Source organism: Zymoseptoria tritici, chromosome 1 (assembly GCF_000219625.1).
Source record: "Zymoseptoria tritici IPO323 chromosome 1, whole genome shotgun sequence".
Taxonomy (NCBI): domain Eukaryota; kingdom Fungi; phylum Ascomycota; class Dothideomycetes; order Mycosphaerellales; family Mycosphaerellaceae; genus Zymoseptoria; species Zymoseptoria tritici.
The window spans coordinates 672,549-693,850 of NC_018218.1; the positions used below are offsets into that span (position 1 = coordinate 672,549).

Here is a 21,302-nt window from a genome sequence, read left to right on the forward strand (position 1 = left end):
GAGCCCATCCCCTCCCATACAAATCACCCTACCTCTCCATCCCTTCCGTCTGCCCAATCTCAAAACAATACTTCACAGCCCTCGCCTTCCCTTCCTTCAACCTCCTCAATCCCTCCTCCACACCCCCCAACCCACCCTCCACAACCTCATGCGGCTGCGGCTTGAACCACCCCTCCTCCAACCCCTTCCCAATATACCTCATCGCCACACTCCCAAAATCCCTCAAATCGTCCGGGAAACCATGAACACTCCCCACCGTCGTGACGCTCTTCTCGATGCCCTCCGGAATATCGGCGTACTTCTTCCCCGGCAGGACGAGGGTGATTTTGCCGGTGGAGGGGTTGAGGACCTGGCAGATGGCTTGGTAGGAACCTTTTTCCGAGACGGCGTCGAAGGCGTATTCAATCGTGGTCCCTCGAGCGGCATCTTTGAAGCCTTGTACGATTGCGTCGGGACCAGAGCGATAGTCGATTATCGTATCCCCCTTTGAGCGATCGATGAGGGACTCCACGTGTGCGGCGGACGCGCCAGCGACGCAGATGAGAGGGTGGATATTCGCTCGACTCGCCAGTTGGATAGCATATGCGCCTACCGCGGATGCCGCACCGTATATGATCAGAGGGATCGGTTTCGTAGCGGGTAGCCAGGGTGGAGGTAAGCGCAAGCGCGCGAACAGACCTACAGCCGCGGTGAGGGCTGCGAGAGGAATGGCGGCTCCGGCTTGGAAGGAGATGTTGGAGGGCAGGTGGATCGTTGTGTGGGCCCAGCTGAGGGCGTATTCGGCGTAGCTACCTCCTGGCCTGGAAGCAAAGTATCAGAGTCAGCGCGTGGTCCTGAACGGAGTGATGGACGAGACGTCGAGGCACAGCTCTGCGTCGATCGTTTTAGGTTTTGCGTACTTCATCATTTCATGGAAAGCGATGACACGGTCGCCGGGTTTGAATTCGGAGACATTTGATCCGACTTCGTGCACAATGCCGGAGATGTCGTCGCCTTGGTTTACCGCTTTGGAGACATCCGGTGCAGCTTCGGCTCGTTTCCTGTGGCTTGTTAGTCAATGGGAGCTGGAATTGGGAGGATTGGGAGGGATTACCAGTCTTTGGGATTACTACCGCTGTAGATGACTTTTGTGACGACCTGATATGGACCTGGAGTGGGAACAGGAACGTCGCGAATGGTGACTTTGGGACCTGCGGATACGATTGCTTCTTTCATGGTGGTTTTGGAGGAGGAATTTCTTGTTTGGTTTGAGAGGGCGGAGAGGCGTCGTGAGGCGGACATTTTGATGGTATTGAGCATTGCAGGAGGAGAAACCACTGGGTTGGTGAGCTATTGGAGGTATATGTGCTTGACACGCGAATGGCGACAGCTTCGTGCTTGATGCCCCTCCAAAGTATATCCGAGTGCCGTGGAGGATCGTCATCGCTCATTCCCGTTGTCGTGGTTCGCCTGTATGGAGTCGATATTGTCTGCTGAGACTTGTGTACTCCGTCCAAGCTTAAGTCGAGATCGAGAGAGCCCAGATCATCTCACAGACTCAAGGTGCGATCAAAGGAGCTTGGACGGCCGACGTTCAATGCTTCAAATGCTTCGGGAGATGTCGGTCTCGAATCTGGAGTCGCCATGGCGAAAACAGCCGGACACACTTCTCCGAAACATCCTCGAAGCACCAGAGAGATGTGAGAAGATACCTTAGGTATGTCAACCTCCGACAATTTGCCACTATATGTTGCGATTCCAAAGAGAAAGTATATGCTCTTTGAAGATGCTATGCCACGAGACGAGGTCACCGTCAGAGATCTCGGGACGGGTGTTGCTATGCGGTGAGGCTTGGCTGAAACTGGCACCAAAATGGACACGCGAAGACCAACAAACGTCGGATCTAGCGAGAGAGCTTTGTCCAGACTGCACTAACAATTCTATCGACGGCATAGTACTCAACGACCTCACTCCTCACGACATACTCTTTGCGGCGCAGGACTCTCGGCCCTGGTGGTCGATTCTGGAAATCCAACTACTCTCCCTCATCAAAACACAGCATCAACACATTGGCATCCACATTGAACCAAACAAAACATGGCTGCGACGGCCACTGCCAACAAGGATGGCGCGTCCAGCATTTCCGTCACAGTTCGAGTGCGCCCTTTCACAATACAGGAGGCCGCTCAGCTCACAAAGACCGACGATGGACCTCTCTTCCTGGGCGATGGCTCCCTGGCAGCTGTCGCGAAGCCCAAATTTGGACAGAAGGGTTTGAGGCCGGTGATCAAAGTGGTGGACGAGAAGTGCTTGTATGTTTGGCAAAAAGTGCGCAGGAATTCCTTGTCCATCACTGACTATGCGCAGAGTGTTCGATCCTCCTGAGGACAACCCCGTCCAGCGGTTCAGCCGCGCCGTCCTCCCTCAAGGCAAGCGCGTAAAGGATCAAACATTCGGTTTCGACCGAGTTTTCGACGAGAACACCACACAAGCCGACGTCTACGAAGCCACCACACGAAATCTGCTCGACTCAGTCTTGGATGGATTCAATGCGACAGTGTTCGCCTATGGCGCAACAGGATGCGGAAAGACACACACCATTACTGGAACTGCGCAGCAGCCGGGAATCATCTTCATGACAATGCAAGAGCTGTTTGAGAAAGTCGAGGAATTGAAGGAGACGAAGGAGGTCGAGGTCTCACTATCATACTTGGAGATCTACAATGAGAACATCCGCGATCTTCTCAATCCGGACATGGCCACGGCGAAGCAAGGTCTGATGCTACGAGAGGACTCCAACCAGGCTGTGTCCGTCTCAGGCCTCTCCTCCCACAAACCGCAAAACGTGCAAGAAGTCATGGATATGGTCATTCAGGGAAATTCGCAGCGAACACAATCTCCCACAGCAGCCAATGCGACATCTTCGCGATCCCACGCGGTGCTGCAGGTCAATGTCTCCTCGAAAGACAGGAACGCGGACGTCCATGAGCCGGTCACATTTGCTACGCTGTCAATCATCGATTTGGCAGGATCTGAGCGCGCGAGTGCTACCCTGAATCGCGGCGCTCGTCTACTCGAAGGTGCCAACATCAACAAATCACTTCTCGCTCTGGGATCCTGCATCAACGCTCTTTGCGATCAGAGGAAACACAATCACATCCCATACCGGAATTCGAAGTTGACAAGACTGCTGAAATTCAGCTTGGGCGGGAATTGTCGGACGGTGATGATTGTGTGCATCTCCCCCAGCAGCCAGCACTTTGACGAGACGCAGAACACTCTACGATACGCCAACCGAGCGAAGAACATTCAAACGAAGAGCGTGCGCAATGTCTACAACGTGGACCGCCATGTCAAGGACTACCTCAAGAAGATCGACGAGCAAATGGCGCGGATCAACGAACTCACAGCACAGCAGAAGCAATTCGAGGAGTTGGCTTTTGTCAAATTCCGCAAAGCTGAGGTCAAGCGGCAAGAAATTGCGCAAGATGGTATGCAGCGGATTCGTGCAGCGTTTGAGCATTCTCTGGCAGAACGCAACGAGCGGACGCAGAATACCCGTAGACTTCGCCACACCGAGCGTCGCATTGCTGCGATAAGTGGCTGGATCGGAGCTTTCGACCAAGTCTGCGAGACTCGTGAGGATGAGGAGCCATCAGCAGCGCTCACGTCGATGCGGAAGACGGCGACTGGCATTCTTGTGGAGTTGGAAGGAAGTCGGCAACACTACCACCAGCGTCTCGCAAAGAACAACTGGACTCGAGCGATTGACACAGCGCTTCAAGATGGGCTGCGTCAATTGCAGAACATCGATGGAGCTGTTCCAAACTCCGCCGAGGAGATGAGTCTGCGCAAGGAGGTGGAGCTGCTCAAGGGCCGCACCGATATCGAAATGCATCTTGCTGTTCTGGAGCAGGATAAGACGGGCGATGCTGGTCTGATGCAAGTGATGCTTTCTGCTCACTTCGAGACCATTGCCATTCTCAACCAAATCGCACAAATGACCGAAGAGGAAGCTATGGCAGCTGGTCGCAGTGTTCTCGGCAAGCTACTGCAATCCTGCACTGAAGCCACCGGCCAAGTCATCAAGCCCGATGGGGGCCTGCAAATCACCGAAGCCATGCCACCGACAAAGAGTGGAACTCCTCGCAAGAAGAAGCAGGTTCCTCTGATGGGACCCAGTCCCTTGAAGAACAAGATCCGTCCTTCACTCGCTCCAGCATCGGCCTTACCACCACGAATCGCCGCAGAGATGGAGCCTCGTTCATCATCACCACATATTGGCCCAAGTCCAAACCGCGGAGCAACAGCGAGTCCTAGAAGGCGGCTGAAGCCCGGCGGTACTGCGCGCAGTAGAGTCATGTTCAACAGCAATGGCACACCGAAGAGGAAGTCTCCATCAAAGAAACGTGCTGTGAAGTGGAAAGACGAAGACGTTGATGGTGGCTCTCTGGTCGAATTCCAGCCGACGCCGAAGCCCATCGAGAGCTCACCTGCCGACTTCGCGGACACCGAGAACAACCCTCCGCCACCTCAATTCTTCACGGACATGGAAGGCGAGGACTCTTTTGACTCATCGCCGCTTCCCAACCTCCCAGCTCCCAAGTCTGGCAACGGCCGCTTTGCAACCGGCTTCCTCGCTGCCAAGAAATCGGACAACTCCTCACCTACATCCACAGCGCCAAACCTTTCCCTTCCAAGCATCCTCTCCTCCGACTCCGAGACATCTCCTCTTCGTGAAATTGAAGCAAACCGCGCTCCTCATTCATCAACAACTCTCACCCACCGCCCCAAATCCCCAGACTCATCCTCCGACTCTGGCGCCAGCGACACAAATCCTAACAATCTCGACAAAGACACCGCTCTCGCACTCCGCTCCGCCTTGATCCAAAATAAGAAGAAACGCTCCTCCTCCCTCGGTGGCTCAGCAAACCTCACCAACGGTCTCGGACGCCGCGAGTCCTCGACAGCATATAACAACGCCTCCGCAGCCGCGCACCGTCGCCGATCGCCGACTGCTTCACAATCCACTTCTCCCACGCAATCTACCGAGGGAGCAGCTCAGGGTATCTTCTCAGCAAGTCACGCGAGGAGGATGGTGAAAGCGGAACATCTACGCGACGATGCGAAGAGTGTCCTGAGTCCGAGGGGTATGAGCGTGGGCAAGAGTGGGCCGGGCTTGGCGGGGAGGAGGAGTATGTTTGATTTGCATGGTGCGAGCGCGAGGGATAGTATGAGTGGACCGCCGGTTGTGGCGGCGAGGCCGGGAGGAGTGAGGAATAGTGTTGTTGGGACGAGTGGTGGGATGGGCGGGAAGGCGGCTTGGAGATGAGGACGAGATTGGCATGGGTGAGATTTTCAAAACGGCTTCTCTGAGTTCAGGACTATGGTGTTGGTGTGGCTAGACGTTGAGCTTCTCTGGGCTTGTGTCTGCTGGATGTGAATGGTGTGCATTGGCATGGCGTATTTCCTTGTCAGCGATTTCGTCGGCGATTGAGCGTAGCTGAGCGGTGTTGCATAACGACTTTGTACAACAACACCTCATGGATTGACATCTCGCACACTCTATCGTGATTTACATTTGAGTATCTTCGTGAGTGAGAAAACACATTGACTCGCTGAATTACCTTGTTTAATTCGTCTGGTGCTCCTGCTGCTTACACACGCCCTGATCAGACAAGGAGGCAACGTCGACAGAGCCTCTCCTCGCTGCCGACCAGTCCGCATCGTTGTTCTATGCGAGCTTCCTTCTGCTTACTGCAGCCTTTCTGCATCTGAACTCCTTCTGCCATGTCTGCGTCGCCGTCACCAGCTCGTGATCCCGCTTTAGAGTGCAATTCCGAGCGGCGAGATTCTCTTGACGGTTTCTGTAGGCCACGAGATAGTCCTCTTGTCATTAGATGCAAATTGATGCTCACTGGGAGGGAGGGCAGTCACAAAAGGGAAGTGAGGTCGCCTGAACCAGCGGATGCTCGCGGATGTGGTCCGTGCGTTTTGTTCACTCTTCTTCCAAGTCCATCCCTCGACCACTCCCTCGACCCTCCAGATTCACGTCCCAGCAGCACGTCCCAAGTCAGTATGCGCTTTGATGAGATGGCAGCTGTCAAGATGGTGCAGACTGCTGTTGGAGCCGTCGAGCAGGAGCCGGGCTGAAGAGCCGGCATGCTGCTTGGATTCACACCTCCGAACATCGCCGCTGCTTGAGACAAACGCAAGGGCGAGGCGTGATGGAGAGAGCATTGAGAAGTGCCACTGGCCAGGCGTGACTGCCACGGCGGCTCGTGACTGATGGATATGCTGATGGATTTGTGCTGAATGAGGAGCGAGGTCGACAGCAGATCACCCTTACAGCAACGGCGGGCATCGGAGCAGCCACCTACTTATACCCGCGGGAGAAGATCGCACTCAACTTGAACGGGAGTCAAGACGAGCACCGCAGCTTGCCTTCGCGAACTCTGGCTCACCACCGCCCAGATTGCAGCGCCGGCAGCAACGGCATCGCTGCTGAACACATGAAGCCTGCACCATCGACCTCTGACTGTGGTGGAATCTGACACGGCGGTAGACGTCCAGGCGAGGAAATGTTCTTGATCAATGGTATGCAATACTTGATTATGATATTGAGTATCATCTGTTCCACCGGCGGAAAATCTGGCCTCAGCTTGCCGTGTTCCGGCCCATCATGAAGAATCATGAAGGACGCAGGTCGGGAGGTCGAAACATCGTCACAGCCTGACGCCAAGGCAAATTCCACTCGCCTCCACTTTTGCTTCGCTCGTGGCCATATCACCTTTGGCGGTTTCCAAATCGAGCCGACGTCGGGCTTCGCTTCTCGCCAGGACGGACGTATGGGACGTCAGCCTGGATGGTCGGCGCGGCGGCGACATTGACACAACCAGAGACAATCGCAGTCTTGCTGGTGAGGGTGAAGTTCTTGATGGTAGTGGGCAAAGCCTCACGGACCTTGGCCTGCAACCAGAGGCGATGTATGGTACATCAGCTGGGACGGTCGGAGCGGCGGCGCCGACATCGACTTCCACGTTCTCCTGGACACGCTTGCCGTCTTCGAAGTGCGTGACCTTGATCTCAGGCTGGGCCGCGGGCTCCGCATTTCGTGGCGGATCGAGTCAACCTTCACGTGCTGGCCCAACTTCTGCGCCAACTTTGCCGGCTCCTTATAGGCCTCCGCCCACCCCTCAGGCAGCTTCCTCCGGAGAGGGGTCGCTGTGAGTCCTTCCTCGGGGCGGACGGTGTGCTTGAGGGCGGTGGTGAACTGAGTGCTGCTGCCGTGTATGCTGGCCGAGGGCAGGCCCAATTTCTGCGCCAACTTTGCCAGCTCCTTACACGCCTCCGCCCACCCCTCAGGCAGCTTCCTCCGGAGAGGGGTCGCTGTGAGTCCTTCATCGGGGCGGACGGAGTCGTGAAGAGTGACCATTCCGTCCTTCTCGTCCATTGCTCCAGATCGCACACGACGGAGCTCTTGCATATGTCCTCCCACTCCCAAACACCATCGACCGGGCCTTGAACTGGGGAGCTCAGCGTCCCACGGCAATAAATCTTTGCCGTGTCGACTCCCACACACCACACCCGATTGGGCCTTGAAATGGGAGCTAAGCGTACCCACGGCAATGATGCACGTGTCGACTCCCGCACACACTCGACCGGCACGCTCTTGAGGACTTTCTTCTGGCTCTTGTCGTCGGCCAATGGGTTCGCGAAAGGTACCAACGCGGCGAGAGGAATCGCGAGGACAGTCTTCTTGTCGTCGCAGTTCTCAACGTCTTCAACGCCCGGGTGGACGAGGAGCTACGCGTACCCACGGCAATATCATTCTGCACGTGTCGACTCCCACACCAGTGTTGTAGCGAATCTCTCCTTCGCCGCGCCAGAAAGTTTTGAACGCCCCTGAGGACGGGGGAGCTACGCGTCCCACGGCAATGATGCGCCGTGTCGACTCCCACACCAGTGTTGTAGTGAGTCTCTCCTTCGCCACGCCGGAGAGTCTTGAACGCCCTTGAGGATGAGGGAGCTGCGCGTCCCACGGCAATGATGCGCCGTGTCGACTCCCACACATGTCTTGTATCGGATCTCTTCTTCGTCGTCGCCGGGAAGTCTTGAACGCCCAAAAGGACGAGGAGCTAAGCGTACCCACGGAATGTTACCTCGTGTCGGCTCCCATACACCAATGTCCAATTTCTTCGCGAGATGGTGTCGCCGAAAGAACACTTTCGATTGCCGATCTCATGAGCGTCAGGCCGACACTCCACATATTGCCCTCGACCGTATAGGGGCTTCCATGTATCCGCTCAGAAGCCATGTGCGTACCATTTCCCACAAACGTGTCGGCAACCTTGTTCTCGAGCTCGGAAGATACACCGAAGTCACAAAGCTTGATCTGGCTCTTGCTGTTGACAACCACATTGGATGGCTTGATGTCGCGGTGCATGATCCGATGTGCGTGGTATAGGTACTTCAAGCCGCCGAGGATGGCTTGCAGGAGGCGGTTCTGCATGACCTCACGGACGATGCCGTTATGTTGGGCGTTGGTCAGGGTCACCCCGAGAGTGGCGGAGCTGATGGACTGGCAGTGACGGCGAAAGATCGAACGAGCGCATCTGATGCCAAATGAGTTCTTGCATGTGCCTTGAAGAATTTTCGCTTGCGATGACAGACGGCTCCTTGGATGTGATTTGGACGTTATCGAAGTATTTGTCGTCGCACATGGCTTCAAACGAACCGCCGCCTAAGAAAGACCATTTCGTTTGTGATTGGAGGTCGGGACAGAGGTCGATGCAGAAGATCTTTCTCCTTCGGGTTGGCGCGGAGAGTCTGGTCGACCACACAAGATGGCTTGACGTCTTTCCCGAGAAGCCACATGATGACGCGAACGATGCAGGAAGTGAGCAGCTCGGAAGCCTCGTGTTCGAGCGCCACAGGAAGTCATTCGCGCCGCAAGAGGTGTCCGGCTCACCAGGCCTTTTCACCATCTGCCGAAGCTTTTGCTGCCACAGTGTCTTGAGTGATGGTCGAGTGAAGGTCAATCAATGATCGACGCTCGAGGTGGTATTGATGTGAAGTGAGGGACCGCCTTCTTTGATGAGTGAGGTCGAGTTCTGTCACTGCCATCTCTGGGAGCTTGGAGTCCATCTTGATGTCAAAGGTACTGGCCGGACGGTCCATTTGCTGAAGATGGAGAGCATCGATGACTCTGTGGCATCGCGGTCGAGTGTGCGGATGTCATAGCCATCGATGGCATGGTTTGGGTGTCGGCGCGGCGAACGATTTTGACGGACGCTTCAGGAAAGTCTAAGAAGGCAGAAGCTGTTGATGAAGGTTAGCAATCGATGCAAAGATTGTGGTGCTACGGCGGTGAAGTAAGAGCCCGCGATGCCGTTCAGGTTGATCGTCTCACTGAGTGGTGGGCATACGCACCAATTCCTTCCGCCGCTCGTCGAGGCGGTTGCAGGCAGGACCACCACCGCCGTCTCCATCGTCGAAGAGCCACTTGAGGGCACATCTTCGCTCTTGATGCCGCTGCTGCTCTGTCGTATCGATGGATGTCACGTTTCCGGCGTCGTCGATTCAGCGGCACTGGGAGCTGGAAACGGATCTGGAAGAAAGCGGCGCGCAGGTCGGCCTCGAGTCTGGCGATCATTGCCCAGGGATCTTCTCCATGTTGGAGATCCATGATGAGTGTGTGATTGTTAATCACTGATCGATGATCAATGTGGTGTGATGTGTTGGTTGAGTGTGGAGGGTGAAGGAAGCTGAGCGTTGAACGAAAACAAACGAGCTTGAACGAGTGCTCAGCTTTTGGCAAGAACTCCGGCGACCCAGACTGCAGGCAACATACTCCAGGGATTGATCAGGATCGAGCCGTACGGCTCTACTGGAATAACATGCCTGTTCGACATCGAAAATGGCAACGAGAGACGGGGTAGAGAAGAAGCACCTACGAACATCATACACGCCTTGCGGCGGTAGCAAGCAATGCTTCAGTTCGAGCACTTGGGCAGCGAATACGTTCTACTTTGACAATACGGTACTACAACGAACGCCTGGGCTGCTGTCTTTACCGACTGAGACCGAACTCACACCTTTGCGCCATTGTCATTCAGCTTGCAAGCAGACCGTTGTGACCAAGAGTCTGTTCTGTCTCGATCCTGTCCGAAAGTTCGCGCCCTTGGAATGTTACGAGCGTGCACTCTCGTAAGCCTGCAATAGCGAACAGAGCCGGCAGCGATATCCACAGTGCCTTGTTGGGTTGTCCTTCATGTTCACTGCTCGTACCCACTGCTGCGCTCCTCCACAGCGGCACGCGGCCTGATCTGCGGTACGCTCAGTGCTCGTTCTCCTCAAAGGACGCCCTGCCGCGCCTCGACATTGTCCATACATCGTACTCCTCTCCCGTGTCGAAGTCCTGCTCTTGCTCTGCGCGCAGAGTCCATGCTCTTTCATGTGGTGTCTACCGACGGGCCATACAGAGCTCGCTGTCTGTTCTACGCTCGTTCGGAACGCGTTGTTCGCTGTGTGATATCGCTTTGCGTTGGGCCAGCACCGCCTAGCAAGGTCGTGGCAGCTTATAGGGAAGCGGAGATTGAGGTTGCGATCGATCTGCTCCCAGTGCATCCTCAGCAAAGTGTCTCGACGCTCGGCTGCGTGTGAGCGAGGCCCGCTCGCTGTGTGGTCAAAGGGCTCCGTGCTCTTTCGCTCCATCTCATCGAAAGAGAGTGTACCAACTCAGTCTCGATGTCCCACGCTGCGTTCGTCTTGTTCGCCAGAACCTATCCGCTCCTGCTACGTCCCGCTACGTGGACACTCCATCTATGCATCGGGTGTCCGAAGGCTCTTGTCGTTCGATCTTCAAATCGATCGATCCCCATTCGTCGGCTGAGCGACTGCATTCGAGCCTGCTGTAGCTGCTCCGATGGATGTATGAGCTTCTTCAGTTGCTGCCACGGTTGCTCGCTAGGGTGGTAGTCTGACCTAGGAGCTCAGGAGCGTGGTCCCTGGGAGGCAATCGTCGAGGTAGCGTGGAGGTTTGTGTCAATTGCGGCATGACTTCTGCGGCGTACAGCAGTGGAGGAAGGGATGAGGAGGCTCGGCGGTGATGGTACCTCGTAAGAGTCGAGAACAGATGAGATGGGTGTACCCGCGAAAGATGTCACGAAGATTGGGTCAAAGCCATCGATCGAAGCGGAAGCCAGCCCGGTCGCAGACCAGCGATTGCTATCCAAGGCAGCACGCAATGCAAGTGTTACGAATGATCAAAGCCACTTGGAATGCTCTCGTACACACTGGCAAACGATCGAACAGTAGGCCAGGCGTGTATCGCCCTTCGTCCAGCTCTGGTGTTCAGGCTCGTGGTCCGGCTACGTTCTGGGCTGAGCCTGAATCCTGCCCGGTCGATCGACGCTGGCGCTCTCTGCAAGGCAAACGATCGAACACGATTACAGGATATCAACGTGCTTCAACAGACTGCTGTAACGACGCTGCAGCGATGGTCGGCTAACTGAGACATCAACGACCCTCCTTCCGCCATGTTCAACCCCTATCTGTCCATTGTGAACTGTTGCATTGCCGGACAAGCTCATGCTCATCGCTCCGGACAACGCGGAGCAGACGCGAGGCGCGAGAACCCCCTGACCTGTGACGTTGTCGCCGGCAAACAAGTGGCAGTAGTCATCGCCGTTGGTCCAAGCTCGGAAATCTCAGATACTTCAACGCCGCCACTTCTGCTTTTCTCCAACTTCCTTTCTCCTTCAACCCTTTGGCGGTTGGCTACCGACCACACACCATCACGGTTCGTACATCATCATCTGCCACAGTATCATCAGCACCACACCATCATCACCGTCTTCATCGACACCATCCCTTCACTCATCACTTCAACCGCGCCGACCTCGTTCGCCGCCACCCAAAGGCGTCACCCACGACCATCGACTGACATCTCTTTGCAGACCGCTTCCTCTGTCCGGGGGATCTCGGGCACTCGCTGAGTGGGCTGAAACCCATCTCGAACCCCCACTCACGCGGGTGCCCTCGATGACAACACGACCTCCATGTTCAATGGCACATCACAGTTCGACGACGGTATGCCCGCAGAGTCACTGTTCGGCAACAGCGCTTTCAACGGGTATGTCATCGTCACCTTCAAGCTCCACACCGCAACTCGCTGACCACTCGCCACAGCGCTCCTCGCGGCCTCGGTCTCAACAATGGGGCACTCGCTGGGTGGGCTGAAACCAACATTCGAACCCCCACTCATGCGGGTGCCCGCTGACCTGCGCAACGACGAAGACATGCAAGTTTTCCACCTTGATCTCACACCCATCAGAGTACCTACTAACATCGTTTCAGCGCAGATTCGGCGTCCCGGCCGCCTCCCAAGCCGGGGTCATCATGCTGTCGAAGTGCCTATCCTTTGGGGGTGGGCTCCCCACAACATCCGTGTGAACACCATCAGAGACCATCACCAACCCTGACATCAAAGGGGCGGTGGTGGTCTCTGGTGAACTCAGCCGGCATTGCGGAGTATGTTCTGCCATGACCTCACCATCGGCCATCCACTGACATGACACAGGTCGAACATCCCGGCCGAGAAGTACGCCGGACAGGCCTTCCGCAAGACGATCGACGTCAACCTCATCGGCGCCTTCGTCCCGCAACGATGGAAATATCGCGGCCGCCGTCAGCAAGGTCTCCGACCACTTCGGCTCCACCAATGTGCTCATCAACTCAGCCGGCATCACCGAGTATGTGCTGCCACCACTTCATCATCGGCCATCAACTGACATGGCACAGGTCGAACATCCCTGCTGAGACATACGACGGCCAGGCCTTCCGCAAGACTGTCGACGTAGCCTCCGGGCTGGCATCACTCGCCGCGTGGCTATCTTGGCCCTCGCCAGCTCTCCCGACCAGAATGGCTTCAGCACACCGCTCTTCCCACAGTAACGGCGACGTGATGTCCCGTGAAGTACATAGCCAAGGCGTTAGGACTAAGGGTCCTGGGTCGAAGGAAGTGTTCATTTCGGATCTCACGCGGGATCGTTGCACCAGCCGAGCATCCTCTACATCATGGCGGATCAGCTCGCGGCACCACAATTGAAGATCTACAACGAAGACCCTCAAATCAAGACCCCCAACCTCGACAAGCTCGCCGAACGATCAGTCGTTTTCGACTCCGCATACTGCACGTCGCCATTGCGCGCTCCCAGCCGCATGGCCATGATCACCGGGCAACCCCCATCCGAGATTGGCGCATACGACAACGCTTCACCACGACTCAAGACTCACCACGAAGGCAGCGTCTCGGCTGAGTGGTACGACGGCAAAGCGTTCGGCAGGACCATCGACGTAGCCTCGGCGCCGCCGTGATTCATCATCAAGAAGAGCAAGCCACATCAGCATACACCCACGCACAATCGTCTTACCCAAGACGCCACCACCGCCATGTCTTTCATGATGCTCCCTCGCCGCATCATCTGTGGCAGCGACCCTCAGCTGATGCGCGCTCTCCACCACCGCTCAGAACAAGCTCATCCACTCCAAGGCCGCGACCAATCCTGGCATCAAGGTGATGCCATCGTCTTTCGTCGACCTGCCGCCATCGTGGAGTGAGTGCATACCCCGTCCTTGGCGCCTTCATCTGCTAACGTCCTTCAGATCGAAACTTTCTTCACGCCGCCACTCAGCATCCGGGCATGTGTCGAGGTTTTGCATTGGTAATGGAGGGTCATTGGCTGTCATGCCGGGAAGAGTGATTGGAAGTGATTGTTCGAGGGCCGCTGCTGGGAAGAGTCATGGAGGGAGGATGGTCCGCTCTTCGGAGGGTGTTAGTACGAGGAAGGCTCTCGCTCAAAGGTCAACGCCTGTGGTGGCTGTTCAGTGTACATCGTCAGCTTGCAAGATCACTCCATCAACAACATCTTCCCCGGCTACATGAACGCTGCACTCAACCATGTTCTCGCTGTGGATGCCCAGAAGAAGGTCTGAATCAAGTCTTGCTCGATCCAGATCTTCTTTTGGGCATCTAGAGAGGGAACATCGTTGAGTGCCGTGTCCATGTAGCCGGGTAACATGTCGTTGATGGCGTGCCCTTCATCGTCGGTTTTCAAAGACATGACAGAGATCAAACCCAAGTGTCCCACACGTTCAGTGAAACACCTTAGACTTGCTCATGGCCATGGAGGTGTTTTGTTACAGTAATCGACGAATCCATGATGTAGACCTTTTGACCGACTCTCAGGCGTCATCAGCGCTTCGACTTCATCACAGAGGCGCCTGAGTCTACTCCCTGACCGCTGGCGAGACAGCAATGGCAATTTCCCATGCCAAGTGTACGGTGTTGGCAGACGATCAACCAATTTCAACGATCAACGAAGAATGAGATCACCCGACCACCGACCAACAAACAATCCTCTTCCACGCAATCTGCATCCGTCGACGCACTCATTATCGCGCCACCCATATCCTCCGCCAAGGTCATGGAAGTGTCGTCCAAATCCTTTGTCTTCCAAACAGGACGTAGTCGAACATTTCCAACGCCCGTCGATGAATGCCTCCTTTGTCAAAAATCTTTCTTCCAAAGTACAATACTAAGCGTCCCAAGCAATGCAAGCAGTCTCATCTAACCGCACTCTTATACCCCATTCACCTCCCTCGTCCTCCAACGCCTCTCCCCACCCTCGACAACTCTCAGTCGAAAACCCCCCACTCACCAAACCAAAAATGCGTTTCCCAATCACCCTCCTCCTCCTCCTCGTCTGCCTCGCAGCCCTCACCCTCGCCGAAACCGACGAACGCTTCTGCCGCATCCGCCGTCCGAAAGCCTACGGCGCCATCGACACTTTCTGCCGCCAATCCCGGCGCCTCATCGTCCCGTCCGAGTACGCGAAAGTCGGCAAGAAAGATCCCGGTTCCGGTCTCGCTCGGGCCTGGATTACCGGAAACTGTGGTGGAGGCCAGTGGATCCCGCAGAGGTTTTGTCGCTCGCAGTTTTTTAGTATGTGTCGGGGCAAGAAGCAGAGTCGGAAGTATGGGGATCGGAATTGTCAGCATTGGGTAAGTTGATTGTGTTTGCGTGTGGGTTTGAGGGTGTGTGTGCTGACTTGTGTTGTAGCATATTTCTTATGATCCCCTTGGAGGTGCTATTTAGTTGAGCTCTGACACTCGTCGAGAAAGGTGGCCTTGTTTTTGCAGGGGCACCGCGATCGATTGTTAGACGGAGACGAAGATGGTATCTTGCGTTGGAAATTGTCGTTAGTGTTAACCGAATGTATTGATCTTCCACACTGCTGTGCTCTCAAACACTGCGCTGGTCAGCCACATGGCCTTCTTCTGCCTGTGTACCTTCACCAATCAAATCATCCCCAAGTTCCCAATCACCACACCTAGACTCTCAAACCAGAATCTCCTCTTCACTCCCAACCCACCTTTCACCGCCTCGCCGGCCTTGTGAGTTGTAGATTGATCAACAAACTCGCCCGTCTCCTCATCGAACTTCCCCTGACCGGCGCTCGCTCGCCTCAGGACTTCTCGTGCAGGACTGCTGGACGGTCCTCCCGCAGCGACACTGATGGGCTTCAGCGGCGTCGAGCCTTCGACCATGACCATCGCAAGAGGATAGTGGCGTTCGATACCAGCTGGTGTCCGCTGTGTTTTTTCAAGATACGGCTTGATCAACCCCGGAGAGGGTACAGACTGACCCGTTCCATTGTCTTCGTCATGAGGAGAGGGTACTGGATGCTCCGATACCACAATCACCAATCCCAAGCCAACATCTTCGCCTCGATTCCCAGCTGCGATAGAAGGCGGCGACACAGCTGGGACATTCGCTAGCTTCTCGTTGAAGCTACACCCACCGCGCTTCATCACCAGCACTTGGTATGATTGGGCGATGTGGGAGGGTAAGCGATGCTCGCAGAGTTGATCGTCGAGCCAGAATATCTTCTTCAAAGGGAGCTTGCCGAGCTGATGAGCAGGAGCGGCGTCTTCGTCGAGGATGGCGGGAAGAGGAGCAGCACCTGGTCCGGAGGGGAGAATAGCGGGGAGGCTGTGCCGAATGTAGTGCTGAGGTGGGGACGTAGATGATGGAGAAGACGTTGGACGCGGGGTCTGAAGGCTTGTCTTGACTCTCTCGATGGCGGACGTCGAACCGAGGAGAGTTGAGAGCATACCTTCGAGCTCGTCCCACATGTTGTCAAGAGTGGTGTTCTCGGCGTCAGAAGAGTCATCCACGTCAACAAGGATGGGAGTCGCTGTGGCTTGGTGACCAGCAGGAAGCGGGATGTCGATGATGAGATCGAGCATCTCGAGGTCCTTTACGCGAGTGAAATGCGGATCACCAGGACTGATGGCCTTCAGAGCATCGCTTGTCAGCAGAACGCGTTCGTCTCGGCCGAGAGCCCAATTTGCGATGCCGTGGATGCGGTACTCTTCACCAACTTCATGGAGAAGGGAGGAGCCGTCACTCATGGGCAGCAGGATGGACTTCGGTTCTTGGATCATGTTTAGGCGCAGGTTGGAGAGAGAGTTGATGAGGATTCCATCAGCCAGTTTGTGGAGTGCGCCTAGTCGAGGCAGACCGTTATCCGTCTCCGGGTTGGTGGTAGAGCTCAGCAATGGGAATGTAAGGGTACTGATGACCGGGTCGGCAACGGGAGAACTGAGGCCGTTGATAGGGATCAGGTCTTTGGAAAGTGTCCATGGAAAGAATGTATAGTTCGTTGGACTCCGGACGTCGGCAAGAGATATGCCGGGACCAAGAGGCGAGCTTTTCATAAGCGCGGAAGAGCGAACGGGATTGATTGGTACCATGTGAAGTTGAGCCACTGCCGCAGCATGAAAGAAGTCGCTTCGATTGACCACATTGCTGATAGTGAATGGCATCGGAGGCAGCGGAATGGAGCATGTTGGTGCGGGTGAGTTGTTCTTCGGATGATTCTTGTCGGGTCTCTTTGTCGCACCGTTGCCGCCCGATGGCGACCCATATTTTGATGGAATGACCAGTGGATGACCCTCCGTAGTGAAAACGACGGCTCGATCAAGTTTATTCAGCGGGTGGTCCTCGCTGAAAAGGAGGTAGAGGTATTTGGCAGTCTCTCCCAAGAAGAAGCTTTCCATGCGATCTCTTTGTTCTCCAGTGTTGACATCGCCCAGATCAGCCCAGCCGCACTTGGTCCAACACCTTCGACGGATATCTCGCAGTGCCATCTCACCGGTGTGTAAATAGTATGGATCCTTAGTGGCCTGGAAGAGATGAAATGTGCTCTCAATAAATTCCGGTCGCCCAGCCCAATGTCGGAAGTGAGGATCGATGTAGGCATTGGGAACATGCCATCTTTCAGGAAGCGCACTGTACCTTGTCCATAGAGCACTGAACAAGAGATGAGACTCGATGGCTTCATCAAGCTTTCCAGCAAGAACAAGGAGACCAGGATAGTAAGCAGACAGATTGTCCACCCAGTTGTATCTTGGAGCTCCATTCATCGCGTCGACTTGAGCATAGTAGGGATACTTGTCATGATGGCTCTTTCGGTAGATGTGTCTCTTCACAGCAGCATGAGCACCTTCCCACACTCGAAGAAAGTTGTCCGGCGAGTCGATCGAGGAATTGGCTGGGTCGTACGGAAGATTGCTGAGCAAGATGTGAGATTTGAGCGAGTACTCAAAGAACGAATCGATGCCGGCTCCGATCCCAGCGAGTGGGGGGTTGGTCCAAAGTCCACTCTCCGCGTCGATACCATTCCCGATCAGACCGATCGCAGAACGACGTTTCCATATAGCCCAGAAAGCACGCTTGCCAAGATTTTCGAATCGCATGTCACCGGTGAGTCGACTGAGGGTTGAGAACTCTAGGACTAGACTGCCAGCACCCGCGGCACAGTTCTCCGTAATCTCGCGAGGTTCTGATTGAGAGCCATCAGCCCGGCAGAACCCTTCGGTATCGAGGTAGAATGGAATACCGGTGCGGAGGTTGACTCTCGGATAGGGAATGTCTGTCGATGTGCTGAATGCTGGAAGGAGTCTCGACGCAAGATCGTGGGCCAGGTTCAGGAGTTGTCCATTGTAGACCAAGCCGTTCCTCCATCGGATGCCGGGATTCTTGCCTTTCTTCCAGACTGGACTGTAACCACGAATTGGCAGCTCTCCAATGGCGAAAAGATGTGCCGACAGCAGTCCTCCCACACCACGGATATTCGTCTCGAACACCTGCACCTTGCTGTCCAGATCGAATCCGCAAGCTCTTGTACCGCATCTCGTGCTGTCGGTCCCGCCGCCATATAATTCAACCAGACTCTGTATACCATCTTGGAAGTCTCGCAATGGTTGTCGCTTGTCTTGTCTCCCCTCTTCCCGCTCTGAGGCCAAGATTGCCAGGGTCGATAGCGAATCGATCAAGGTCAAACTGTAGTTTCCCAGCACATCATTCAAACCAATGTCGGCCGGATTGTCGCGGTTTCGGGTCTGCGGCTTGCAGGCTATCGGCCGCAATTCGTCCTCGGGAAAGGCATGGGCAAGGTAGTTGTCATATCCATGGTAGAAGAGGTCTTGAGTATCTTGTCTGAATGGAGTATCAGCTCACGTGTCCGTTGCAGTATATTTCCTCAATATTCTCTGACCTCAAACTCGCAATGGTGTCATCTGTCATGCATTTCACGACTGTCGGCCAGACTGCCAGCGACAGAAGAATCAACGACAACATCGGCCATAACGGTGATAGTCGACATTTGGTAGCGATCAGGTGCATCGACGACACGGCGCATGCCGCGGGAGATCCGGAGAAGAGATTCAAGCGAGTTGGGAAGGAATCATGCTGTGGTCATGTCCTCGTTCCAGTCGGTCCAGAGTCAATGGATATCGACTTTTATGCGCAAAGAAGCGATGTGTTTGTTCCAGAGTGTCATGTCGGCAGGGATGTGGTGACCCTTTCGCCGCGGGAGTGCTGGGCTGTCGCTCGGATCGGCTAAAGTCTCGTGGACCACATTTCCTGGCGTTGCGTCTTCTATTAAAACTTGCGACACACTACCTAACATCCATCACATCCACGCTCGCTGCGGATTTATAGTGAGAGACTGGACGCCGGCGATGCTCGCTGTATAGGCCGCTCTCTACAACAATCCTCTCCGCGACTTCATTCCTGCCACGATGCTTTCTCGAGTGGCTCTGCGAGCTACGGTCCTCCGACATGGCCCCTCATTCACACCAGTTTCATCACTACAGCTAAGAACATACGCCGCTGCCGGAGGAAAGAAGCCGCCAAAAGCTGCTGTATCACCCGTCAAAGCAGCCCGACCAAAAGCTTCGCCTCCTCCGCCGAAACCATACACTGGACCCAAACGACAGACATCACCAGGGACAGCTCTGCCCAAGGATCAGACATGGAAGCCGGAGGATGGCATCAAGCTGAGTGGTGCCCCTGCGGCTGCGGCAGCGACGGCGACGAGCAAAGTGAAGGGTGCGGCGCAGGCAGCTACATCTCCAGTCGAGGGAGCGAGACCAGACGACAGAAAGACGAGACGCGATTCGCCCATACAGGACAACGCAGCAGCACCGCAGGAACCCATTGCACAAAAGTTGGACATGGATGAGCCGGTACCGGGATCGATAAGGCAAACTGCACAGGACAAGATTGCGGAATCAGAGAACACACCTCAGCAATCGGAGCATGCGGCGCAGGACAAGATTTTGGAGACGGAGGGCACACCTGAGCAGCCAGCTCGACCTCTGCCAGATTTGCGTCAGGGCATCCCATCCACGTTCGATTTCGAGTTTGGCGGTGCCAAGCAGAGCGCGTCGCAAGGAAGCGCTGCAGAGGGTAAACTTTCCCAAGAGGACAAACTCGACCTCGCATCCGCGCCGGCGGAAGGAGGCCGTCGTGGAGGCCGCGAGGAGCGAGACTACGACCAGTCCGCATACGAGACATCCGTGGACAGACGTCGCCGGACGATGGCAAGATGGCTTTACGTAGCGGTCACACTCGGCGCGGTTGGCACTGGCGTATACTTCTCTCGACCCTTCGGCGATTTCGACGACATTCCCAAAGGTCTTGAAGCTCCAGACACCACGAGCTGGTCGCCAAACAGCATGTACCGCCGCGTTCGCGCTCGCATGGGTCATCAGATGGGCTACTACACAGAACCATCATTTCCCAAACTTCTCCCTGATGTGCCCGAGTCTCAGCGCCCGCCAATGACTCTAGTCCTTAGTCTTGAGGACCTCATGATCCACACCACCTGGGACACCAAGAACGGCTACCGCACAGCCAAGCGTCCGGGTATCGACTACTTCATCCGCTACCTCTCGCAATACTACGAACTCGTCCTCTTCACCTCAGCACCACGCGCCATGGCCGACCCAATCGTAGCGAAACTCGACCCCTTCCACTTCATCATGTGGCCTCTCGGCCGCGAAGCGACCAAATACGAAAACGGAGAATATGTCAAAGACCTGTCCTACCTCAACCGACCCCTAAACAAAACCCTCATCATCGACACTCACGCCCCGCACGTCAAGAACCAACCCGAAAACGCCATCATCATCCCCAAATGGAGCGGTGACCCTAAAGACCCGCACGTCAAAGACCTTGTGGCTCTCATCCCATTCCTGGAATACGTTGCCACGGTCGGCGTGGACGATGTCCGTCCCGTGCTGGAATCCTTCTCGGGTACCTCCATCCCCGAAGAATTCGCCCGCCGCGAATCCGAAGCGCGAGCGAAATTTCAAGCGCAGCTTGCGCAGGAACGTGGACGGAGAGGAAAGTTCTCACTTGGCAGTATCGCGGGTAGCTTGGGCGTCAAGGGCGGCGCGATGGGTGGTGGAGGCATGGTGTTGGGAGATGGACAGAGTGTGGCGGAGGGACTGGCGCAGGGGAAGATGCTGAGTGATCAGATTCGTGAACAAGGGCAGAAGCAGTATGAGCATTTGGAGAAGCAGATTCGGGAGCATGGGGAGCAGTGGCTGAAGGAGGAGCAGGAGGAGATGAAGAAGTTGCAGGAGGCGCAGATGAAGGATATGAAGAAGGGGGCATTGAGTTGGTTTGGTGGTGGAGGGGAGAAGTAGACGCGCTGAGAGAGGTGGTTTGGTGGGATGAACTTCTTCGCTCTGTTGTGTGTAAGGTATGCGGCTTTCCCGAGAATCAGAGTCGGGGTCTACGAGCTGATGGGCATGTGTAAATAAAGGAGGTGGGCATTGGGCTTGTGCATTAGCGTTTAGAGACGAGATATGCACATGTAAAGAGACCAGAGTACCGTATTTATGGCATACTGATCTTACATTGGGTCTGTGCCTACACCTTCTTCGTTCATAGGTTGCTCTCG

General features: G+C 55.4%; 4 protein-coding genes across 4 annotated transcripts; 2 read left to right on the forward strand and 2 right to left on the reverse strand.

The window, feature by feature from the left end:
- Window positions 1-49: 49 nt before the first annotated feature.
- On the reverse strand, window positions 50-1,467 carry MYCGRDRAFT_51973 (uncharacterized protein; the record flags this gene model as incomplete). Its single annotated transcript, XM_003857685.1, has 3 exons — window positions 50-800; window positions 900-1,040; window positions 1,094-1,467. Coding segments are annotated over 3 exons (1,098 nt in total), but the record flags the coding sequence as incomplete, so codon positions are not given.
- A 609-nt stretch (window positions 1,468-2,076) lies between these two features.
- On the forward strand, window positions 2,077-14,052 carry MYCGRDRAFT_83356 (uncharacterized protein; the record flags this gene model as incomplete). Its single annotated transcript, XM_003855858.1, has 5 exons — window positions 2,077-2,291; window positions 2,347-4,181; window positions 4,290-5,129; window positions 12,340-12,392; window positions 13,999-14,052. The coding sequence occupies 5 exons, from the start codon at window positions 2,077-2,079 to the stop codon at window positions 14,050-14,052; spliced, it is 2,997 nt and encodes a 998-aa protein (XP_003855906.1).
- Window positions 14,053-15,342: 1,290 nt separating this feature from the next.
- On the reverse strand, window positions 15,343-18,549 carry MgAMN6 (alpha-mannosidase; the record flags this gene model as incomplete). Its single annotated transcript, XM_003857684.1, has 1 exon — window positions 15,343-18,549. A coding segment is annotated over one exon (3,207 nt), but the record flags the coding sequence as incomplete, so codon positions are not given.
- A 1,017-nt stretch (window positions 18,550-19,566) lies between these two features.
- On the forward strand, window positions 19,567-21,045 carry MYCGRDRAFT_32367 (uncharacterized protein; the record flags this gene model as incomplete). Its single annotated transcript, XM_003855859.1, has 1 exon — window positions 19,567-21,045. One exon carries the CDS (start codon window positions 19,567-19,569, stop codon window positions 21,043-21,045), a length of 1,479 nt encoding a protein of 492 aa, XP_003855907.1.
- Between the last annotated feature and the right edge of the window lie 257 nt (window positions 21,046-21,302).